Source organism: Halichoerus grypus, chromosome 1 (genome assembly GCF_964656455.1).
Source record: "Halichoerus grypus chromosome 1, mHalGry1.hap1.1, whole genome shotgun sequence".
Taxonomy (NCBI): domain Eukaryota; kingdom Metazoa; phylum Chordata; class Mammalia; order Carnivora; family Phocidae; genus Halichoerus; species Halichoerus grypus.
Genome location: NC_135712.1, coordinates 91208997 through 91229456, shown reverse-complemented (window position 1 = coordinate 91229456; position 20460 = coordinate 91208997). Strand labels below are relative to the sequence as shown.

Genomic DNA, 20460 nt, shown 5'->3' with positions numbered 1-20460 from the left:
TGGCATCTCATTTTATCATCTGATTTGTGTTTTATTATCTTATAATGCTTTTACATGTCTTAATTTTTTATAAATATTTCATATTTTAGGATTATGATAGAAAAGTTTTATAGATCAGGAATATGCAAACTATAGTTGATGGACCAAATCCAGTCAGTTTTGGACTTTCATAGTTTTGCTTGTTTTGGTAAAGAAAGGTTTATTGAAACACAGCCACATTCAGTTGCTTATGAATTGTCTGGCTGCTTCCACAGTACAAGGACTTGTATTTGTACTTGTAACAGAAACCATATGGTCTGCAAGGTTTAAAATATTTACCGTCTGGCCCTTTAAGTAAAATTTGCTGACCTGTTAGAGATTACAGTTTCAAATAGCTGATGTTAAATAAGATGCTTTAGCAGCAAGATCGAAAGTAGTTTTCTGTAATTAATAATGACAATCAGCTTTATAGTTAATAGGAAAAGATGTTGAGCTGTCATATCAATTTGGAAAGTTAGGCTTAGTCTTACTGACTTGATACTCTTTATATTTTCTTAATTATTTTTCAAAGGATATTTTCCTTCTAGTCAAAAAGTTAATTCCTTGTTAAGGAGAAAGAATGTGTTATATTAATTGTTTTGCACATCAAATTAAGATACTTTGTAAGGTGCTTCTTTCAGATATTTCAAAAATATTGAAAGATGTTTAAGGGACTGTCAAGTTCAAGCTTATATGTTTCAATTTGTGCTCTTTTAGGATGATCTTGAAGACCTTATTGTTAATTGGGATGAGAGCAAAAGCATTGGTGACATCTTTCTTAAATATGTAAGTATTTTATTTCTTTTTTAAGATTTCAGGCTAAAGCATCATCTCATTAAGTACTTGCAGGGAATGACAGTTACTTGTTTAAATGTGAGAGCTTTCAAAACTTTGACATAGTTGTGTTTGTAAAATTATTGGAAGTGTTCTTCTGAAACATATTTGCTATATATAAGTTAACACTTTCTTGAAACCCCAAGGTCATTGTTAGGAGCACTAATTGTCATACTGTGCTGTAATCATTTTATATATATCAAGTTATTTGCCCGTCACAGATTGATTTTTTTTTTTTTTTAAGATTTTATTTATTTATTTGACAGAGAGATAGAGAGCACAAGTAGGCAGAGGGAGAGGGAGAAGCAGGCTCTCCACTGAGCAGGGAGCCAGACGCGGGGCTCGATCCCAGGACCCCAGGATCATGACCTGAGCTGAAGGCAGCCACTTAACCGACTGAGCCACTCAGGCACCCCCACAGATTGATTCTTTAAAAAAATTTTCTGTAATTGAGGTTTTTTTCTTTATAGTTGATACCATTTTTTTGCTGTCATTGTGTTTCCTCTGCATAAAAGCTTCTAATGAACTTTTTTTTTTTTTTTTACTAGGGTAGGAACCACATAACTTAATTTTATCAAATAAAGTAAATTCATTTTGAAAGAGGTGCTGTGAATAGGGTTTATAAGTGTCTATCAGTCTCTTTGAATATAATTTATAGGTTTCAATTCCTTGAGTTCTGGTACATACACTTTTCTGAAACCTTCTAACTTCCATCCTTACCATGTAGTCTTGCATGTTTTTTTTCTGGTTGGTTGAGAATTCCAAATATGCAGATTATTGTCACATATCTTTTTCTCTTCTTTTTTTTGGTCACATCTTTTTTTTTTTTTTTTTTTAGTTTCAGAGGTAGAATTTAGTGATTTGTCAGTTGCGTACAACATCCAGTGCTCATTACCTCAAGTGTCCTTTTTTTTTTTTAAGATTTATTTATTTATTTATTAGAGAGAGAGAGCATGAGAGGGGGGAAGGGCAGAGGGAGAAGCAGACTCCCCGCCGAGCAGGGAGCCCGATGTGGGACTCGATCCTGGGACTCCAGGATCATGAGCTGAGCCGAAGGCAGTCGCTTAACCAACTGAGCCACCCAGGCGCCCTCAAGTGTCCTTCTTAATGCCCATTACCCAGTTACCCTATCCTCCCACGCCCTCCCCTCCAGCAACCCTCAGTTTGTTTCCTAGAGTTAAGAGTCTCTTATGGTTTGCCTCCCTCTCTGTTTTCATCTCATTTTATTTTTTCTTCCCTTCCCCTATGTTGATCTGTTTTGTTTCTTAAATTCCACGTGTGAGTGAAATCATTTGGTATCTTTCCCTGATTGACTCTTCCACTTAGCATAATACCATATTGTGGTTCCATCCATGTCGTTGCAAATGGCAAGATTTCATTCTTTTTGATAGCTGAGTAATATTTCATTGTATGTATGTGTGTGTACCACATCTTCTTTATACATTCATCCCTCAATGGACATCTGGGCTCTTTCCATATTTTGGCTATTGTGTCACATATCTTTTTGATACCTGTTAGTCTCCTCAGTTAGCCAAGACATTTTCCCTTTTTTTGTTGTTGCGTTTTTGGGTAATATAATTGATCTTTTAAATGGTGGTTTGGATTCGTCAATAAATAATAGCGTGTTCTTGGGTACTAATTACTATATTCTGAACTTACAGAAGTTTTTAAACTTTGTCATGTTTATGTCAATACAATAAGCATTAGTATACTTTCGATTCTGAGTCTTTGCTTTTCAAGTTTTAGGCTATATGTACCAGTTGATGCATTTTGGTTAGCAATTAACTCATTAATGAGAAATTCATAAAATTTCTATATTTAACTTGAGAAGAAACTTATTTTAAATTTCTCTTTTACATCCAGTATGTCGGATTGTGACTATTTATTATTTGGCTTTAAATTTCATTATCTAAGGGTAACATGTATAACAAATTAATGTGTTTTTTCTTCTTCTTCCTAGTCAAAAGATTTGGTAAAAACCTACCCTCCCTTTGTAAACTTCTTTGAAATGAGCAAGGAAACAATTATTAAATGTGAAAAACAGAAACCAAGATTTCATGCTTTTCTGAAGGTAACATGCGTTTCTTTCAAATAAAAAATCTGAGGATAATTTCTGAGGGAGTTCATTTAAATTATGCTTTTAGTAAAAATCTATCCATGTAAGAATACCTTAATGTTTAACCTGTTAACTTTAGCCAGACCTGAGAGTGGCAGTGATATTAGGCTTCAGAAGATTTAGATAGCAGAGGCCATGAGGGAGCTGAGTGAGTGAAAATGTTGTCTGTAGGTACTCATATTTTTTAAAGTTATACATGTTTTAGTTCTCAAACATTTGTCAGTGTGATTTGGTTTTGCCTTTAAGGAAATTTTTTTTTTCTTTACCAGTGCTTTATTTTGTTTACTCAATGGTATCAGCATACTTAATACCTCAAAAACTGTTTTTTCTTGTGAATGGTGTAGACTCAGGAGAAACTTAAGATGGAATTTATAGGAGTGTGCAGAGAAACTCACTTTGTGTTTAAGATGCTAATCCTTGAGTGGCCAGGAGGTCATTTCAGGTCCTGGAAGATTATTCAACCACAGTAATCTTCCAGAGAACAACTGCCACCCCATCTCTTCTATTAGTTCTTTTCAGGGCACTAGTGATAAGGTGTACTCTAATAAATGTAAGGCGTTTAATCTTTGCAGAAAACCTTTTTTATTGTTAAATTAATTCCTTTCAGATAAACCAAGCTAAACCAGAATGTGGACGGCAAAGCCTTGTTGAACTTCTCATTCGACCGGTACAGAGGTTACCCAGTGTTGCGTTACTTTTAAATGGTACTTGTCTGATCTGTTTTCAGACTACTTTGGATGTTTTTTTATGGAATTGTTTTGCTCTAAAAATTTTGAAATTCTTTTCATTTTCATAGTTTTCTTAGATTTCAGCATTAAAGTTTATGTCTTACATAGAAAATACCTTTATGGATAATCTTAAAATCACAGGTACTACAATAATTAAGTCTCCTAAAATGCTTTATTTGTTATCGTATCAATTACATTGACTGTTATTTTAGTTTTTGTTTCTCTACCAAAAGCCTTACATTTATTTCATGGTGTGTCATTAAGTCAAAATCAATTTATATCCATGTAAACAAAATTCACCCACAAAAATCACAAGATGAGAGATGATTCATGTCTCAAGTTATTTAGTCCTTCTCTGAATCTTTATAAAATCTGTATACTTGGTCTAATGCTTACTTTCTTTCTTAGATTGTGCAGAACACTCTTGAAGCCTGAATCCATTTATTCTGGAGCTTAAAGAGAGTTAATTTTATTTTTTTACAGTTAATTTTTATGAATAAATTTTGCCTCTAGCAAAAGAAAAGCATATGTATATGCCTTTACATTTAGCTGACTGAAGTAGTGAATATTTTTAGGACAGGGTCAGTTTTTATATTTTTTAAAATTAAGTATGAAAACTAAATTACAGACAGGAATAAGTCTGTAATAAAGCATTTTGTTCCCCAAACCTTAAGCACATTATTATGGATAGCAGCAGATAAAGAGGCTAATTTTGTGACTGTTTAATCTATTTTTCTCTTTAAAATATTTTGGGTAATGTATGAGTTGTAGTAATTTAAAAAATTGATCATTTTTGTTGTTTTTAAGGTCATCTAATGTAGGTTAGAATAGCTAGTTTATAAGATGATTTCCCCCATCTTTAAAAGCTGTCCTGTTTTTTTTAGATTATAAGGAGACTGCATGAACAAAGTGTGATTTAACTTTATAAAGCTTTTTTTTGGATTATTTACTTCATTATTTTTTATTAAGTATATTTAGAAATCCATCAAATAGTTTCTAAGCCTTTCTCTTATGAGATCGGGTGGGCATGGTACTAGGGAACCATCAGATGGAACATGGCATAGGGAGCTTAACCTCTATAGGAGTCAAAGTGTCAGCGTGTCATGAACTTCTAAGTTAAACAAAACCTGCTTTCAAGGTTACCAGATGCTCTCTGTTATTGAGCCATGGGCCCCCACATGAAATACAACATATAATGACTTCTCAGCTAATTGAGGATTGTGTGTTTTCATTCAGCACTATGGAGAGAGCCTGAGGAACCTAAGTGTCCCCAAGCTTTACTAAAAGGGAATTGAGATAGCAGTGTAAGAAAATCTGTACATATTCTGAGAATTTAGTCAATAAAATTGTGGAAACCTTAACAAATGTGTAAGAAGAGAGCTCCTAAGAGAACATGGAAAAACTTTTTTTGAAGTAAAGCTTAGATAATATCTTTAAAAAATTAATCAGTCTATATCAAAATGGACAACATTTTATTTTATTTTTTTTTAAAGATTTTATTTATTTATTTGAGAGAGAGAGAGAGAGAGCATGAGCAGGGGGAGAGGCAGAGGGAGAGGGATAAGCAGACAGGTCGCCGCTGAGCTCCCTGACGTGGGGCGCTATCCCAGGACCCTGAGATCATGACCAGAACCGAAGTCAGACACTTAACCAACTGAGCCACCCAGGTGCTCCAAGATGGACAGTATTTTGAAGTCAGATAAAAAAACTACTTTTTTTTTTTTTTTACTACTGTTTTTCTAATCATGGAAAAAAACCATTTTATCATAACAGATCTTAAGAAGCATACAGCTGAAGAAAATCCTGACAAAAGCACTCTAGAAAAAGCTATTGGATCACTAAAGGAAGTAATGACGTAAGTGCATTATTTCAATTTCTTATTGTTTTCTAGATTAAAATTGAAGTGTAGAACAATTAGAATCATAAATGAAGAAAAAATATCAATAGCAAATTTTTATAAAGTGTTATCTAAATTATTTTTCTAATAATGTAGTTACACATTAAAATGAGAGAAGTATTGTAAGAATACATTGATTAATCAAAAACATTTATTTCTTAAGGTATTAAACTATTATGCATAGAAAGTAACATTGATTGAGAAATTTGGTGATGTTATAAATGTACTTCTGGACATGTTCTTCATATACCTCCAGGCATAGCATGTTCTTGTCTTCATTTAAACTCCTCAAATGTAACTCAGAAAGTTGACTGTGGTGAAATAAAAAGAAAAGATTTATAATACTTCTTTCACTTTTAGTTTTGACTTTTTGTTTCTTACCTTGAATTTAATGGAGTATAAATTGATAGGGTTGGTTGGAAATGTATTAAAGTATAAACTCTGTGAAATTGACTTGGGTGATTGATTGTTAAACTTAGGCTAATTACTATAGGTCTAACTTGGAGATGTAGCTCTAATCAGAAATGATCTTTTTTTAATTTAAATTCAATTAATATATAGTGTATTAGTTTCAGAGGTAGAGTTCAGTGATTCATCAGTCTTATATAGTATAACACCCAGTGCTCATTACATCACATGCCCTCCTTAATGCCCAGTTACCCCCCACCTCCCTCCCCTCCAGCAACCCTTAGTTTGTTTCCTATGATTAAGAGTCTCTTATGGTTTGCCTCCCTCTCTATTTTCATCTCATTTTAGTTTTTCTCTCCCTTCCCTCCCCTGTGCTCTATTTTGTTTCTTAAATTCCACATATGAGTGAAATCATATGATAATTGTCTTTCTCTGATTGACTTATTTCACTTAGCATAATACCCTCTAATTCCATCCACGTCATTGCAAATGGCAAGATTTCATTTTTTTGATGGCTGAGTAATATTCCATTGTGTGTGTGTGTGTGTGTGTGTGTGTGTGTGTGTGTGTGTGTGTGTGTGTGTACCACATCTTTTTAGGGGTCATGAGTTCAAGCCCCACGTTGGGTATAGAGATTATTTAAAAATAAATAAGTAAATAAACTTAAATGATCTTTCTTTTATTTATTTATTTTTATTTTTTACATTTTAATTTTTTTTTAAAGATTTTATTTATTCATTTGAGATAGAGTGAGTGAGAGCACAAGCCCGGGGAACAACAAAGGGAGAGGAAGAAGCAGGCTCCCCACCGAGCAGGGAGCCGGATGTGGGGCTCCATCCCAGGATCATGACCTGAGCCAAAGGCAGATGCTTAACCGACTGAGCAACCCAGGCACCCCAGAAATGATCTTTCTTGATTATTATAATCAGAAATGAAAACTGTTGCTATTGTTTTGCCTCATGGAGGGTGAGGGCACTTTAACTCTTTGGACTTTATGTCATCAACATGTTTAATAGATCTAGTTAAATGATTTCTGAGATTTCCTGAGGTGCTTCTATATGAAACAGAGTTTCTTAAAATACTTAGCTCTAGAGAGAGGGTCCAGCAGTAGAATAATGTTCAAATTAGCGAATAACAGCTTCTGTTTTTGCTTATGTATATTTTATATGTCGATCAGCCAGGCTTCATGCTTTTGCTTTGTTATTTTAGGGCCAGGATAATAGTTTTTTTCAACACTTCATGGTTTAACATACTCTGCACATAATTTACCTTGATCCTTTCAGCAAACTATGAAGTAGACAGTCAGTGTTAACTTAATCTTCACAAAAGAGAAAGCTGAAAGGTTATTACTTGCCCAATTTACTTGTTTGGTGTGTAGAGTACTTTACCAGTATTATTTTGATGGTAGCCTATAGTGTTTGTTATTTATATATAATATGTTTTATAAACAAAGATTATAGAGTAACCTAAGTAGGGAATAGTCATTTGACCTGTTATCTCCTTTAGACTATATCAGTTGGCTGCCTTAGGGATAATGAGCCATACTGATAAGACAGATGAATAAAGATTTCTTTCTTTTTCAACATTATTTAAGCTTTCTGAGAATTTAAGAATCTTTCTAATATATCCTTATCCTAAATGATGTGCTCATAATAGGTTTTCAGTAAATGTTGAGTTATAGGAGCTGCTATTTTAATGTTGAATTGTGATGCTGATTTATAAACCTAAAAGAGTTTGGCCACATCTGAGTTCTTGAGATTTTTGAATATTTAGCTTAGGTTTTAAATGCTTATTATGGTTGATTGAAACAACTATAATTTTTCAGGTAAAGGAAATAAAAGAGATAGTGCTTCAGGTAAAGAAAATAAAAGAGATAGTGCCAATTAACTAGTCCTTGCCATTTAAGCAAACGAAAACTCCCTAAAATTAGATTCTTACAACTTAGTTACACATGCTTAGATTACTTATTGTTTTTAATTTTTATTTATTTTTGAGAGCGAGCGAGAGAGAGAGCATGCACAAGTGGGGGGGAAGGGCAGAGGGAAAAGCAGACTCACTGCTAATCAGGGAGCCCGATGCAGACTCAATCCCAGGACCCTGGGATCATGACCTGAGCTGAAGGCAGACGCTTAACCGACTGAGCCACCCAGGCACCCACACATGCTTAGTTTATACAGATTAATTTGTTATAGATCTATGCTCTAGTAGCTTTAGTATGTATGTGTTTTTTATTTTTGTTTTTTAAACTATATTATGTTTCAAATGTAGTTTGATTAATTTTGGTATATATACACTCCCATGAAACCATCATTAACTACCATCAAGGTAAGGGACATTTCTGTCACCTCCAGAAGTTTACTCATGCCTTTTGGTAATCCCTTTTCCTGCCTCTCCCAAGTCCTGCTCATGCCAGGGTAACAACTGCTATTGTTTTTGTCAGTATAATTTGCATTTTCTAGGATTTTATCTAAATAGACAGTGACAGTATATTATTCTTTTGTCAGTCTTCTTTCACTCAGCATGATTATTTTGAGATTAGTCCTCACTGTTGCTCTTATCAGTAGTGCATTGCTTATTATTGTTTTCCATTGTATGGATGTACCACAACTGATGTATCCATTCATGTGTTGGTGAACATTTTGATTGTTTCCCTGTCTCTGACTCTTACAAATAAAGCTGGTCTGAACATTTGTGAACAAGTCTTTGTATGAATATATGCTCTCCATTCTCTTGGATAAATACTTAGTGGTAGGAATGGCTAGGTCATGTAATAGGTGTAAGTATAATTTTTTAAAAATTGCCAAACTGTTTCCAAAATAGTTGTACTATTTCACATTCCTACCAACAGTATATGGTGAATTTCAGTGGTTCTCTGTTCTTACTAACTCTCAGATGGTTATTTTAATTTGTGAAATTTTAATAGATGTGTATATCTATTGATATCTCATTATAGTTTTGACTTGTTTCCTTTAATGACAAATGATGTTGAGCATTTTTTCATGTGCTAATTGCTGGGGCCAGAAGCTCCACCACAATGTTAAACAGAAGTGGTAAGAGTGAACATCCTGTTCTTGTCCTGTTACTGATTTTAGGGGGAAAGCATTCAGTTTTTCACTATTGAGTATGATGGTAGCTTTGGGACTTTTATAGATTCCCTTTATTAGATTGAGGAAGTCCTTATTTATTTCTAGTTTGTTGAGTGTTTTTATCATGAAAGGGCATTGGATTTTTTTTTTTTTTTTTTTTAAGATTTTTTATTTATCTATCTGAGAGAGAGAATGGGAGACAGAGAGCATGAGAGGGGGAGGCTCAGAGGGAGAAGCAGACTCCCCACTGAGCAGGGAGCCCGATGCGGGACTCGATCCCGGGACTCCAGGATCATGACCTGAGCCGAAGGCAGTTGCTTAACTAACTGAGCCACCCAGGCGCCCCAGGGCATTGGATTTTGTCAAATGCTTTTTCTCTATTTAAGTGATCATGTAGTATTTGTCCCTTATTCTATTGGTGTGGTGTATTACATTTATTGATTTTTGCTTGTTTACTCAAGCTTGTATTTCCTGGGATAAGATCTTACTTGGTTATGGTGCATAATCTTTCTTATGTGTTGCTGGATTTGGTTTGCTAGTATTTTGTTGAGGGTTTTGGTGTCTATATTCATAAGGGATATTGGTCTACAATTTTCTAGTGATGTCTTCTGGCTTTGGTATCAGGCTAATATTGGTTTTATAGACTACTTTGGAAAGTGTTTCCTTCTCCTATTTTTTGGAAGAACTTGGGAAGAATTGGTACTAATTCTTTAGGTGTTTGGTAGAATTCATCAGTGAACTCATTTGGGTTTTAAAAATTACTAATTGAAGGGGCACCTGGGTGGCTCAGTCGTTAAGCGTCTGCCTTCGGCTCAGGTCATGATCCCAGGGTCCTGGGATCGAGCCCCGCATCGGGCTCCCTGCTCCGCGGGAAGCCTGCTTCTCCCTCTCCCACTCCCCCTGCTTGTGTTCCCTCTCTCTCGCTGTGCCTCTCTGTCAAATAAATAAAATCTTTAAAAAAAAAATAAAATAAAATAAAAAAAAAATAAAAATTACTAATTGAATTTATTGTTAGGGATCTATTAAGACTTTTTATTTCTTCTTGAGCCAGTTTCTATAGTTTGTGTCTTTGTAGGAATTTGTCCATTACATCTAAGCTATCTAATTTGTTGGCATATAGTTGTCCATAGTGTTCTCATAATCCCTTTTATTTCTGTAAGGTTGGTAGTGATGTCCCATCTTTTATTCCTGATTTTAGTAATTTGTGTCTTCTTTTTTTTTCTTGGCCAGCCTAGCTAAAGGATTGTCAATATTGTCAATCTTTCCAAAGAGCCAAATAATTTTGTTGAATTTTCTGTTATTTTTTGTATTCTCTCTTTCAGTAATTTCTATTCTATGATTTCTTTCTTTCTGCTTGCTTTAGATTTACTTTTTCTCCCCCTGGTGTCTTAAATCAATAATCTTAAATCAGTAACTCACATGTTTAGGTTATTGATTTGAAATTGTTTTTTTTTTTTCTTTTTTTTCTTTTTCTTTTTTTTTTTTTCAATTTTTTTTTTATTGTTATATTAATCCCCATACATTACATCATTAGTTTTAGATATAGTGTTCCATGATTCATTGTTTGTGCATAACACCCAGTGCTCCATGCAGAACGTGCCCTCCCCAATACTCATCACCAGGCCAACCCATCCTCCCACCCCCCTCCCCTCTAGAACCCTCAGTTTGTTTTTCAGAGTCCATCGTCTCTCATGGTTCTTCTCCCCCTCCGATTTCCCCCCCTTCATTCTTCCCCTCCTGCTACATTCTTCTTCTTCTTTTTTTCTTTCTTAACATATATTGCATTATTTGTTTCAGAGGTACAGATCTGAGATTCAACAGTCTTGCACAATTCACAGCGCTTACCAGAGCACATACCCTCCCCAGTGTCCATCACCCAGTCACCCCATCCCTCCCACCCCACCCCCCACTCCAGCAACCCTCAGTTTGTTTCCTGAGATTAAGAATTCCTCATATCAGTGAGGTCATATGATACATGTCTTTCTCTGTTTGACTTATTTCGCTCAGCATAATACCCTCCAGTTCTATCCACGTCGTTGCAAATGGCAAGATCTCATTCCTTTTGATGGCTGCATAATATTCCATTGTATATATATACCACATCTTCTTTATCCATTCATCTGTTGATGGACATCTTGGCTCTTTCCACAGTTTGGCTATTGTGGACATTGCTGCTATAAACATCGGGATGCACGTACCCTTTTGGATCCCTACTTTTGTATCTTTGGGGTAAATACCCAGTAGTGCAATTGCTGGATCATATGGTAGCTCTATTTTCAACTTTTTGAGGAACCTCCATACTGTTTTCCAGAGTGGCTGCACCAGTTTGCATTCCCACCAACAGTGTAGGAGGGTTCCCCTTTCTCCGCATCCCCGCCAACATCTGTCGTTTCCTGACTTGTTAATTTTAGCCATTCTGACTGGTGTGAGGTGGTATCTCATTGAGGTTTTGATTTGGATTTCCCTGATGCCGAGCGATATTGAACACTTTTTCATGTGTCTGTTGGCCATTTGGATGTCTTCTTTGGAAAAATGTCTGTTCATGTCTTCTGCCCATTTCTTGATTGGATTCTTTGTTCTTTTGGTGTTGAGTTTGATGAGTTCTTTATAGATTTTGGATACTAGCCCTTTATCTGATATGTCATTTGCAAATATCTTCTCCCATTCTGTCAGTTGTCTTTTGGTTTTGTTGACTGTTTCCTTTGCTTTGCAAAAGCTTTTTATCTTAATGAAGTCCCAAGAGTTCATTTTTGCCCTTGCTTCCCTTGCCTTTGGCGATGTTTCTAGGAAGAAGTTGCTGCGGCTGAGGTCGAAGAGGTTGCTGCCTGTGTTCTCCTTTAGGATTTTGATGGACTCCTGTCTCACATTGAGGTCTTTCAACCATTTGGAGTCTATTTTTGTGTGTGGTGTAAGGAAATGGTCCAGTTTCATTCTTCTGCATGTGGCTGTCCAATTTTCCCAACACCATTTGTTGAAGAGACTGTCTTTTTTCCATTGGACATTCTTTCCTGCTTTGTCAAAGATTAGTTGACCATAGAGTTGAGGGTCCATTTCTGGGCTCTCTATTCTGTTCCATTGATCTATGTGCCTGTTTTTGTGCCAGTACCATACTGTCTTGATGATGACAGCTTTGTAGTAGAGCTGGAAGTCCGGAATTGTGATGCCGCCAGCTTTGCTTTTCTTTTTCAACATTCCTCTGGCTATGCGGGGTCTTTTCTGGTTCCATACAAATTTTAGGATTATTTGTTCCATTTCTTTGAAAAAAGTGGATGGTATTTTGATGGGGATTGCATTGAATGTGTAGATTGCTCTAGGTAGCATTGACATCTTCACATTATTTGTTCTTCCAATCCATGAGCATGGAACGTTTTTCCATTTCTTTGTGTCTTCCTCAATTTCTTTCATGAGTATTTTATAGTTTTCTGAGTACAGATCCTTTGCCTCTTTGGTTAGATTTATTCCTAGGTATCTTATGGTTTTGGGTGCAATTGTAAATGGGATCGACTCCTTAATTTCTCTTTCTTCTGACTTGTTGTTGGTGTATAGGAATGCCACTGACTTCTGTGCATTGATTTTATATCCTGCCACTTGACTGAATTCCTGATGAGTTCTAGCAGTTTTGGGGTGGAGTCTTTGGGATTTTCCACATAAAGTATCATATCATCTGCAAAGAGTGAGAGTTTGACTTCTTCTTTGCCGATTTGGATGCCTTTTATTTCTTTTTGTTGTCTGATTGCTGTGGCTAGGACTTCCAATACTATGTTGAATAGCAGTGGTGATAGTGGACATCCCTGCCGCGTTCCTGACCTTAGGGGGAAAGCTCTCAGTTTTTCCCCATTGATGAAATTGTTTTTTATTATATGTGCATTTAGAGCTAAAAATTTATAGGTACTGCTTTAGTTGTATACTATAAATTTTGTATGTTGTGTTTTTTTTTTTCCCTAAGTATTTTCTAATTTCCTTATGATTTCTTCTTGACCCATTGGTAATTTAGGAGTGTGTTGTTTAATTCCCACATACTTGTGAATTTCCAAAGTTTCCTTTTGTTATTTCTAATTTTACCCCATTGTTGTGGGAGGAGATACTTTGTATTATTTCAATCCTTTCAGAATTTTTGAGGCTTATTTTATGGCCTAACCTGGAAAATGGTCCATATACACTTGAGAAGAATGTGTATTTTATTGTTGTTGGGTAGAGTATTTCTTTCATTTAACTTTCAGCCTATTTATGTCTTTGAATCTAAAGTGTGTCTTTATAGACAGCATTAAGTTGGGCTTGCCTTATTTGTCTCCTGTCTCATAGGAATTGACTTCCCAGTGTCTTGACAACCCTTCTTTCTTTTCTTTTCTTTTCTTTTCTTTCTGAGAGAGAGCACCCTGTTCTTGGGGGTGGGTGGGGGGGTAAGGTTGTGGCTGGGGCACAAGGGGAGAGAGAGAATCCCAAACAGACTCCACACCCAGCACAGAGTGGAGCCAGGCTTGATCTCATGACCCTGAGATCATGACCTAAGGCACAATCAAGAGTTGGACGCTTAACTAACTGAGCCACCCAGGCGCCCCAACCCTGTTTTTTTTCTTTTTCTTTCTTTTTTGAAGATTTTATTTATTTATTTGACAGAGAGAGACACAATGAGAGAGGGAACACAAGCAGAGGGAGTGGGAGAGGGAGAAGCAGGCTTCCCGCTGAGCAGGGAGCCCGATGCGGGGCTCGATCCCAGGACCCTGGGATCATGACCTGAGCCGAAGGCAGACACTTAACGACTGAGCCACCCAGGCGCCCCCCAACCCTGTTTCTTTATATCTTGACAGTTTTTTAGTTGTTTCAGGAAGAAGGTGTATCCTTTCCTTCTTCATCTTGTATGGAAGCAGTAGTCTTCATTTGTGTTTCAATAAAATGATTAGCATATGACTTGGGAATGACCTACATAAAACCTTAAATGAACTTACATTTAGAACTGTTAACCTGAAGTTTGTATAGGTTTACTGTATTTTAGGAAGTATATAGTGAGTATAGTAAAAAAATAATACAGAAAGAAGATAGTAAAACAATTTTCTGAAGAATTCTATGGAATTTTTTTTTAATATAATAGGCTACTTTTAGGAAGTATTTTAACTGATTCAGTTGTCAAAATTAAGATAGACTCACATGGAAGATCTTTTTTTGTGACACGAGATATCTTTGTATGCAGTTTTCATATTTTATTGTTTTAAAAGTTGAAGTTTTAAAACTAAACTTATTAATTTTTCAGCCATATTAATGAAGATAAGAGAAAAACGGAAGCCCAAAAGCAAATTTTTGATGTTGTTTATGAAGTAGATGGATGCCCAGTAAGTATTCATTTTTGATGATTGTCAATTTATTTTCTTTCTTATTATTTAGATTGTATAGTTTTAATATAAACAGAATCTTGGCAGCATCTTCTTTTTCTTTCTTTCTTTTCTTTCTTTTTTTTAAAGATTTATTTATTCTGGAGGGCGGGGAGGGGCAGAGGGAGAGGGAGAGAAAGAATCTCAGACAGACTCCCCACTGAGCACAGAGCCCAACATAGGGCTCGATCCCTGATATAATGACCTGAGCCAAAATCAAGAGCCAGATGCTTAAACAATTGAGCCACCCAGGCACCCCGGCACCATTTTCTTTTAAATGATAACTTTAAAAAGATTACTACCAAGTGATCTCATTTACTAATATTTTCAATCTATACAGGCTAATCTTTTGTCTTCTCACCGAAGCTTAGTCCAACGAGTTGAAACAGTTTCTCTAGGTGAACACCCCTGTGACAGAGGAGAGCAAGTAACTCTCTTTCTCTTCAATGACTGCCTGGAGGTAAATTTGTACTTAATGTATATAATAACACTGCTGATTTGTGTGACTTGCCTGAATATTTAAAGCCAAGCTTTGACTGAAGTATAATATACAAGTTAAAGTAAACTTAATCACTTTTGAGACCACTTGTTGGTTTAATATTAATAGAATGCTTTTAAGAGAAGACTTAATACTAAGAAGTATGATAAATTGTCATGACTTAAAATCCAAGTCAAAATGAAAATTTAGTTTATTTTCATGCTAATAAATGCTTAGGTCAAGAATTTTAGGAACTTCCTGTTTCTATGTATGTTTGTTCAAGATCCACAAAATAATCTGAGATTTAAGTAGATTTTTCAAGCAAAGAGGGAGCCAGTATTTTGTTGAAGAGTAGGATAACTTGATTATTTACTACTATGAATTATGATCCCCTGATTTTTGCCTAAAACAGCAGGTTTTAGGGTGAGTGAGTGGTTAGTATATCATATGGGGTACGATTATAATTTAAAATTCTCATCTACTAAATCATTTCCCCCATACTCTGTGGGCAAATTGAATCATCTTTGTGTGCTTTTCCAACTCTTAGTAGTGTATTTTTAAACAACTAAACAGTCTAAGGGGAGATATAAAGATGTGTATTTTCCTTTATCTCAGAAAAAAAAAAAACCTGTGTATTTTGATAAAACAAATATTAGTCAGAAGACTCTTGACATTTCTGTTATTAGGTAACTTGCTTTTGCTTTCATTGAAGTGATTTGATGGGTTTCCTTTTGCTTTAAAGTCTGTACCTCTTTTATCCTTTTCTACTTCTCTTGAAGTGCTGCCCTCTTATATATATTATTATTTAAAGTATGAAATACAAGGGAATTTTAGAGAACCAACCATGTGCAGTTACAGGTGTAATAAAATCTCACCAAAACTTGATTTGTGTTAAATGCAGAGTTTTGTTGTAGTGAGGTTAATAAAAAATGGTCTTTTTATTGGTCAGTAATGTCACAAAAGACAGTGAAAATACTACACTAATTGAAGGTACCCTGAACTGAAAAAGTCATAAAAAATCATGAGGCAGATAATTTTGAACTACTTGTCACCCCCATAAGGAGAATTTCAGCCTGCGTTGCTTTGGAGAACAGGGGCTAGGTGAAGTCAATTTCCAGTGGGGTTTTACTGTACATAGTTGCTCAGTACTTCTATTTATTTGCTTCTCTTAAAAGCCTTTTTTAGGTTTTTCCTCTTCAAGTGCCCAGGTCAACTGACTCCATTGTCTGTACCTCTTTGCTAGTCTATTCTGGATTTTATCCTCATAATCCTGAGAGAGTTGTGGCTTACTTTAAATTTTTGATCATACATCTTCAAATTCCATGAAGTTTTCTATAACTGCCTCATTGACTTACCTGCCTCTTTAATTCCTGTCATTGGTTATTTCCTGTAGCTTCTGAGTCCCATTATGTGATACTCCGATTCCGCATTTCTTTTACTTTCTTAAATCCACTGACTTTTTGTTCTAGTTTATCTTAGCTCCCTATCTTAGAATCATATTAACTGAAACTGCTCTATCGCCAACGTTCAATTTGGACTTCAAGATTTATAATCCTAAACTTTTATTCTTTAGCTTGTTAAAAAAAAAAAAATCCTTAGCAAATTTGGAGTGAAGAATATGGTAAAAGTTAGAAACATTTAAAGTGGATAAAATCTATATTGACTTCTCTTAAATTTGACAGTTGATGTTTTACTGAAGCTAAACTAATTGAGGATTTACAGACATATATTCCTTTTTATATTTTATCTGTGTTTTGAGTTTTTACCTTGATGTGCTAGCATTTGTGTCATCAGTATTGGTACTTGTTATTGTTTTTCCCTTTTAAAAATGAACTTTAAAATTATTTGCTTAGCCAAATTGATTTAAAAGTATATTCATATTTATAGTGGAAATTATTTAAAGAAAGTCTTTATTGCTTATTTTAACTATATTAATGTAAATTAACTTAATATTTGATTTGTAACATAGATCTGTATCATATTTCTGCTTCAGTGTGAATGTGATATTGACTGCCTTTTGATCTTTTCTGATTAGCCAACACAGGGTAGTGCATTTTTAGCCATACTGTGTCATTCATCATGATGACCAATCTCAATTCATTAAGTAACTTATCCTAAGTCATTTTGTGTTAATGTCTTTCAGTTGATGATTATGACCTCAAAAAAGACATTCTTTTAAAAAGGCAAAATAGTACACTAGGCTTCCATGGAAATGAAAATAATAAATTTAAAAACCTTATAAAATTCACAGAATTATAGTACATTATGAATCATAAGGTCCTTTCTGATTTTGCTCCTGTCTTCTCCAGAGTTACTTTACCTATCTTTTCCTCTTACAGGAGTTCGGGGTTTAAGTAAAGTTACATCTTAACACTGTAGCTTGAGTTTATAATTTGTATCATTTGCATAATGTATTGTTTAGTTAGTTCTTTACCCTGCCTCTTTCTGAATGGCATGTAAATATCACGAGAGCCAGAATCATTTCTGTGTTATTTACTTTTTTGTCCTCAATGCCTTGTACAGGATCTGAGATCATTGTGAATTCTGCTCTTAAATCAATTATCTTTTGAACCCAAGACTGAGATCTCAGAGCAACTATTCCCCTTCCTAAGATCAAGGTTTTTTGTTGAAGATTCCTCTGTCCTTCAATGTTATTCCTTCTCAAAGTGCTTCTGAGTTCTTTCACACCTTTGGGACCTTTTCAATAGATCTTGTCCCTTTGTCTGTTTTCCTGACTTTAGGCTCTTTTCATATATACATCAGCATTTCTGCTACACAATTACATGCATGTATGAATTTGTCACATGGTAACTCTGCTTCTTATCATATAGTAATTCTGGAATGACTAATAGTCAAATGAATCACATGTAGATTTATGTGATTAATATCATTTTTAAGCATTTGGTCTTTAATTGTTTTCATTCATATTTTTTTCTGTAATCAGATAGCAAGAAAACGACACAAGGTTATTGGCACTTTTAGGAGTCCTCCTGGCCATACCCGACCCCCAGCTTCTCTTAAGCATATTCATCTAATGCCTCTTTCTCAGATAAAGAAGGTACTGGACATAAGAGAAACAGAAGGTATGCTCACTGGATAAACTTGGCTAAATGAAAATAGTTTACATTCATTGTAAGTTTGATTCACTCCCTTTTGTTTTTTTTTTTTTAAACTGGTAAATTATCTTTTTATTTTTATTTATTTTTAAAGATTTATTTGAGAGAGAGCACGTGCACACACGTGAGCAGGGGGAGGGGCAGAGGGAGAGGGAGAGAGACAATCTCAAGCAGACTCCCCACTGAGCATGGAGCCTGACACGGGGCTTGATCTCACAACTCTGAGATCATGACCTTAGCTGAAATCAAGAGTTGGACGCTTAACCAACTGAGCCACCCAGGTACCCCTAAACTGGTAAATTATCTTTAAATACAGTTGGTTAGTTTGGTAAAGTAATTTTTCTTATATTTCTATCCCAACTCTTCTCTAGGAACCTACTTGATATCTTATTTTTCTCAATGAAAATACTATCTCAACTTGTGGGATATCTTCATCCCTTAAGGGACAAAGAGCTTTTAAATGGTTATATGTCAAGATAGTGCAGTAACCTAGCCTCTTACCCTTACAAAACTTACTTTTATTCCTTCAGAATCCAGAAGAAATCAATCTGTTACCTGTGCTCTGCATCTTATTCCTTCCCTGTTGGCAATGGCTGGATTGCTAGGAATATGTTTAGGATATGACCAGGAAAGAAGTACATGAATAAATGTACCTAAAGTAACTATGGTAGAATTAACATGGGACAAATGTTTATTAAGGAGAGTTTACTCAACCTTGATAGTGTTACGGAGGGTTCTCTGAAGGCCTGCAGTTACCAAAAGTTTATACCTACCAAAACCAGTATCATCTGTTAATTGGCATGTGTGTGCATGGCCATATTTTAGATGTTAGACATCATGTTTTTACGGTGTAAGCTGGTTCCATTACTGATCCCACCGTCTAATGATGGAAGACTTTGAGTTTATGAGAAACAAAGAAAACTTGAACAGCAGCTTTTATTGCTGTCTTTATTTGGTTGTCAGATTCTGGATTTATTAAGGGTTACAATAGTGCATTTATTTAAATCATCTCCATATTTTTGGATTGGAATTATAGATTATAATTATTGTTTAAAATAGGTTCTGTTTTAGCATTTTGGTCCAAAAACATTTTGTAACAGTTTTGATATTTGGATATTTTATTTCTTTGCACTTGATTTAAGTTATCAAACTAATCTTACAATAACATTTTAATTTAAAACTTAAATTCTGGAATTCTAAGAAATGATATAATCTAATTGAAAAAAACTGTCTCATAGAAAATATTAGATTGCATAGAAAATACTACTTAATGTCAGTAAATTATCTTTGTTGGTTTCTCACATGGTACTTACTATTATAATTCTTTCCAGTGTTTCAATGTAGTATGTGATGTTCTTTGTCTAGTTAAAAATAGAGGGATGGGAAGGATGGAGAAGAGATAATTTTATTGGAATTTTGTTGCTCTGAGGAAACTAAACTTGAGTAAATCTATCATTTTCCAAGGAGTAACACTTAATATTTATACTTATTCTGGAACCCTAGATTGCCATAATGCTTTTGCCTTGCTTGTGAGGCCACCAACAGAGCGGGCAAATGTGCTGCTCAGTTTCCAGATGACATCAGAGGAACTTCCAAAAGAAAACTGGCTAAAGATGCTATGTCGACATGTAGCCAATACCATTTGTAAAGCAGACGCTGTAAGTTCTTAAACGACTATTATAATGAAAGTTTTAACTTCATTGCAATGCATTCAGACTAACCCTATGCATTTCTAATGACTTGGTAATTATGAATGTAGGAGAGTTTTAGTTTTATGTGAATTGAGGAAAACTGGTTTAAAAAATTGTTTTGGAAAAGATTTTTTAAAGTACAGACCCACAAGACATTTTGAGTCCCTAGCTTACAGATAGGTCCTCAAAGCCTAATAGCTCCTGTGCCTTTCTGACTGAGTGAGGCTTTTGGGACTTGTTCTAGTACCCCGTGATTTTTATTGGTGCTCTTTGACCTGGCTATTTGTAAAATAGAGGGAATCTTGTTCTATTGTTCTTTTATCTTGTTGAAAGCAATAGGTGAGTTGTAGCAAGTTGTTTTTTCTGTTAGGCCTGTTGCCAATCCAGTTTTCTCAGCCCAACCTCTGAAAATCAAATACCATTATGAATATATAATTATCTTATACAGCTTAAAGTGCAGATACATGAGAAAATCAGATTACTGAAGTTAAATGACTCACAGAAATCAGATAGCCTGTAGTAGATCTTGGATGAAATCTACATCCCTTAAGAAATAATTTGATTTCTTCATTATATATGGGAGAGACATGTGATAGACAGGTATAGACCCTTTCATCTTTATACAAATGACATAAAGGAGAATGTATTGATAAACGACCCTTTTCAGTACAGTAGTACTATAATGGAGATTGCCTTGGACATTCCTGTTGGACTAAAATGTT

At 35.0% G+C, this 20460-nt stretch overlaps 1 protein-coding gene across 5 annotated transcripts in view; it reads left to right on the top strand.

Annotated features, from left to right (window-relative positions):
• ECT2 (epithelial cell transforming 2) overlaps positions 1-20460 on the top strand; it is a 61995-nt gene that overhangs the window by 27251 nt on the left and 14284 nt on the right. For all 5 annotated transcript variants that reach the window (XM_078069175.1, XM_078069164.1, XM_078069153.1 and 2 more), the window contains 8 exons: positions 736-804; positions 2813-2923; positions 3576-3672; positions 5470-5551; positions 14336-14414; positions 14794-14913; positions 17876-18014; positions 19551-19705. In XM_078069175.1, coding sequence (XP_077925301.1) covers positions 736-804; positions 2813-2923; positions 3576-3672; positions 5470-5551; positions 14336-14414; positions 14794-14913; positions 17876-18014; positions 19551-19705 — 852 coding nt within the window. The remainder of the gene's footprint in view (positions 1-735; positions 805-2812; positions 2924-3575; positions 3673-5469; positions 5552-14335; positions 14415-14793; positions 14914-17875; positions 18015-19550; positions 19706-20460) is intronic.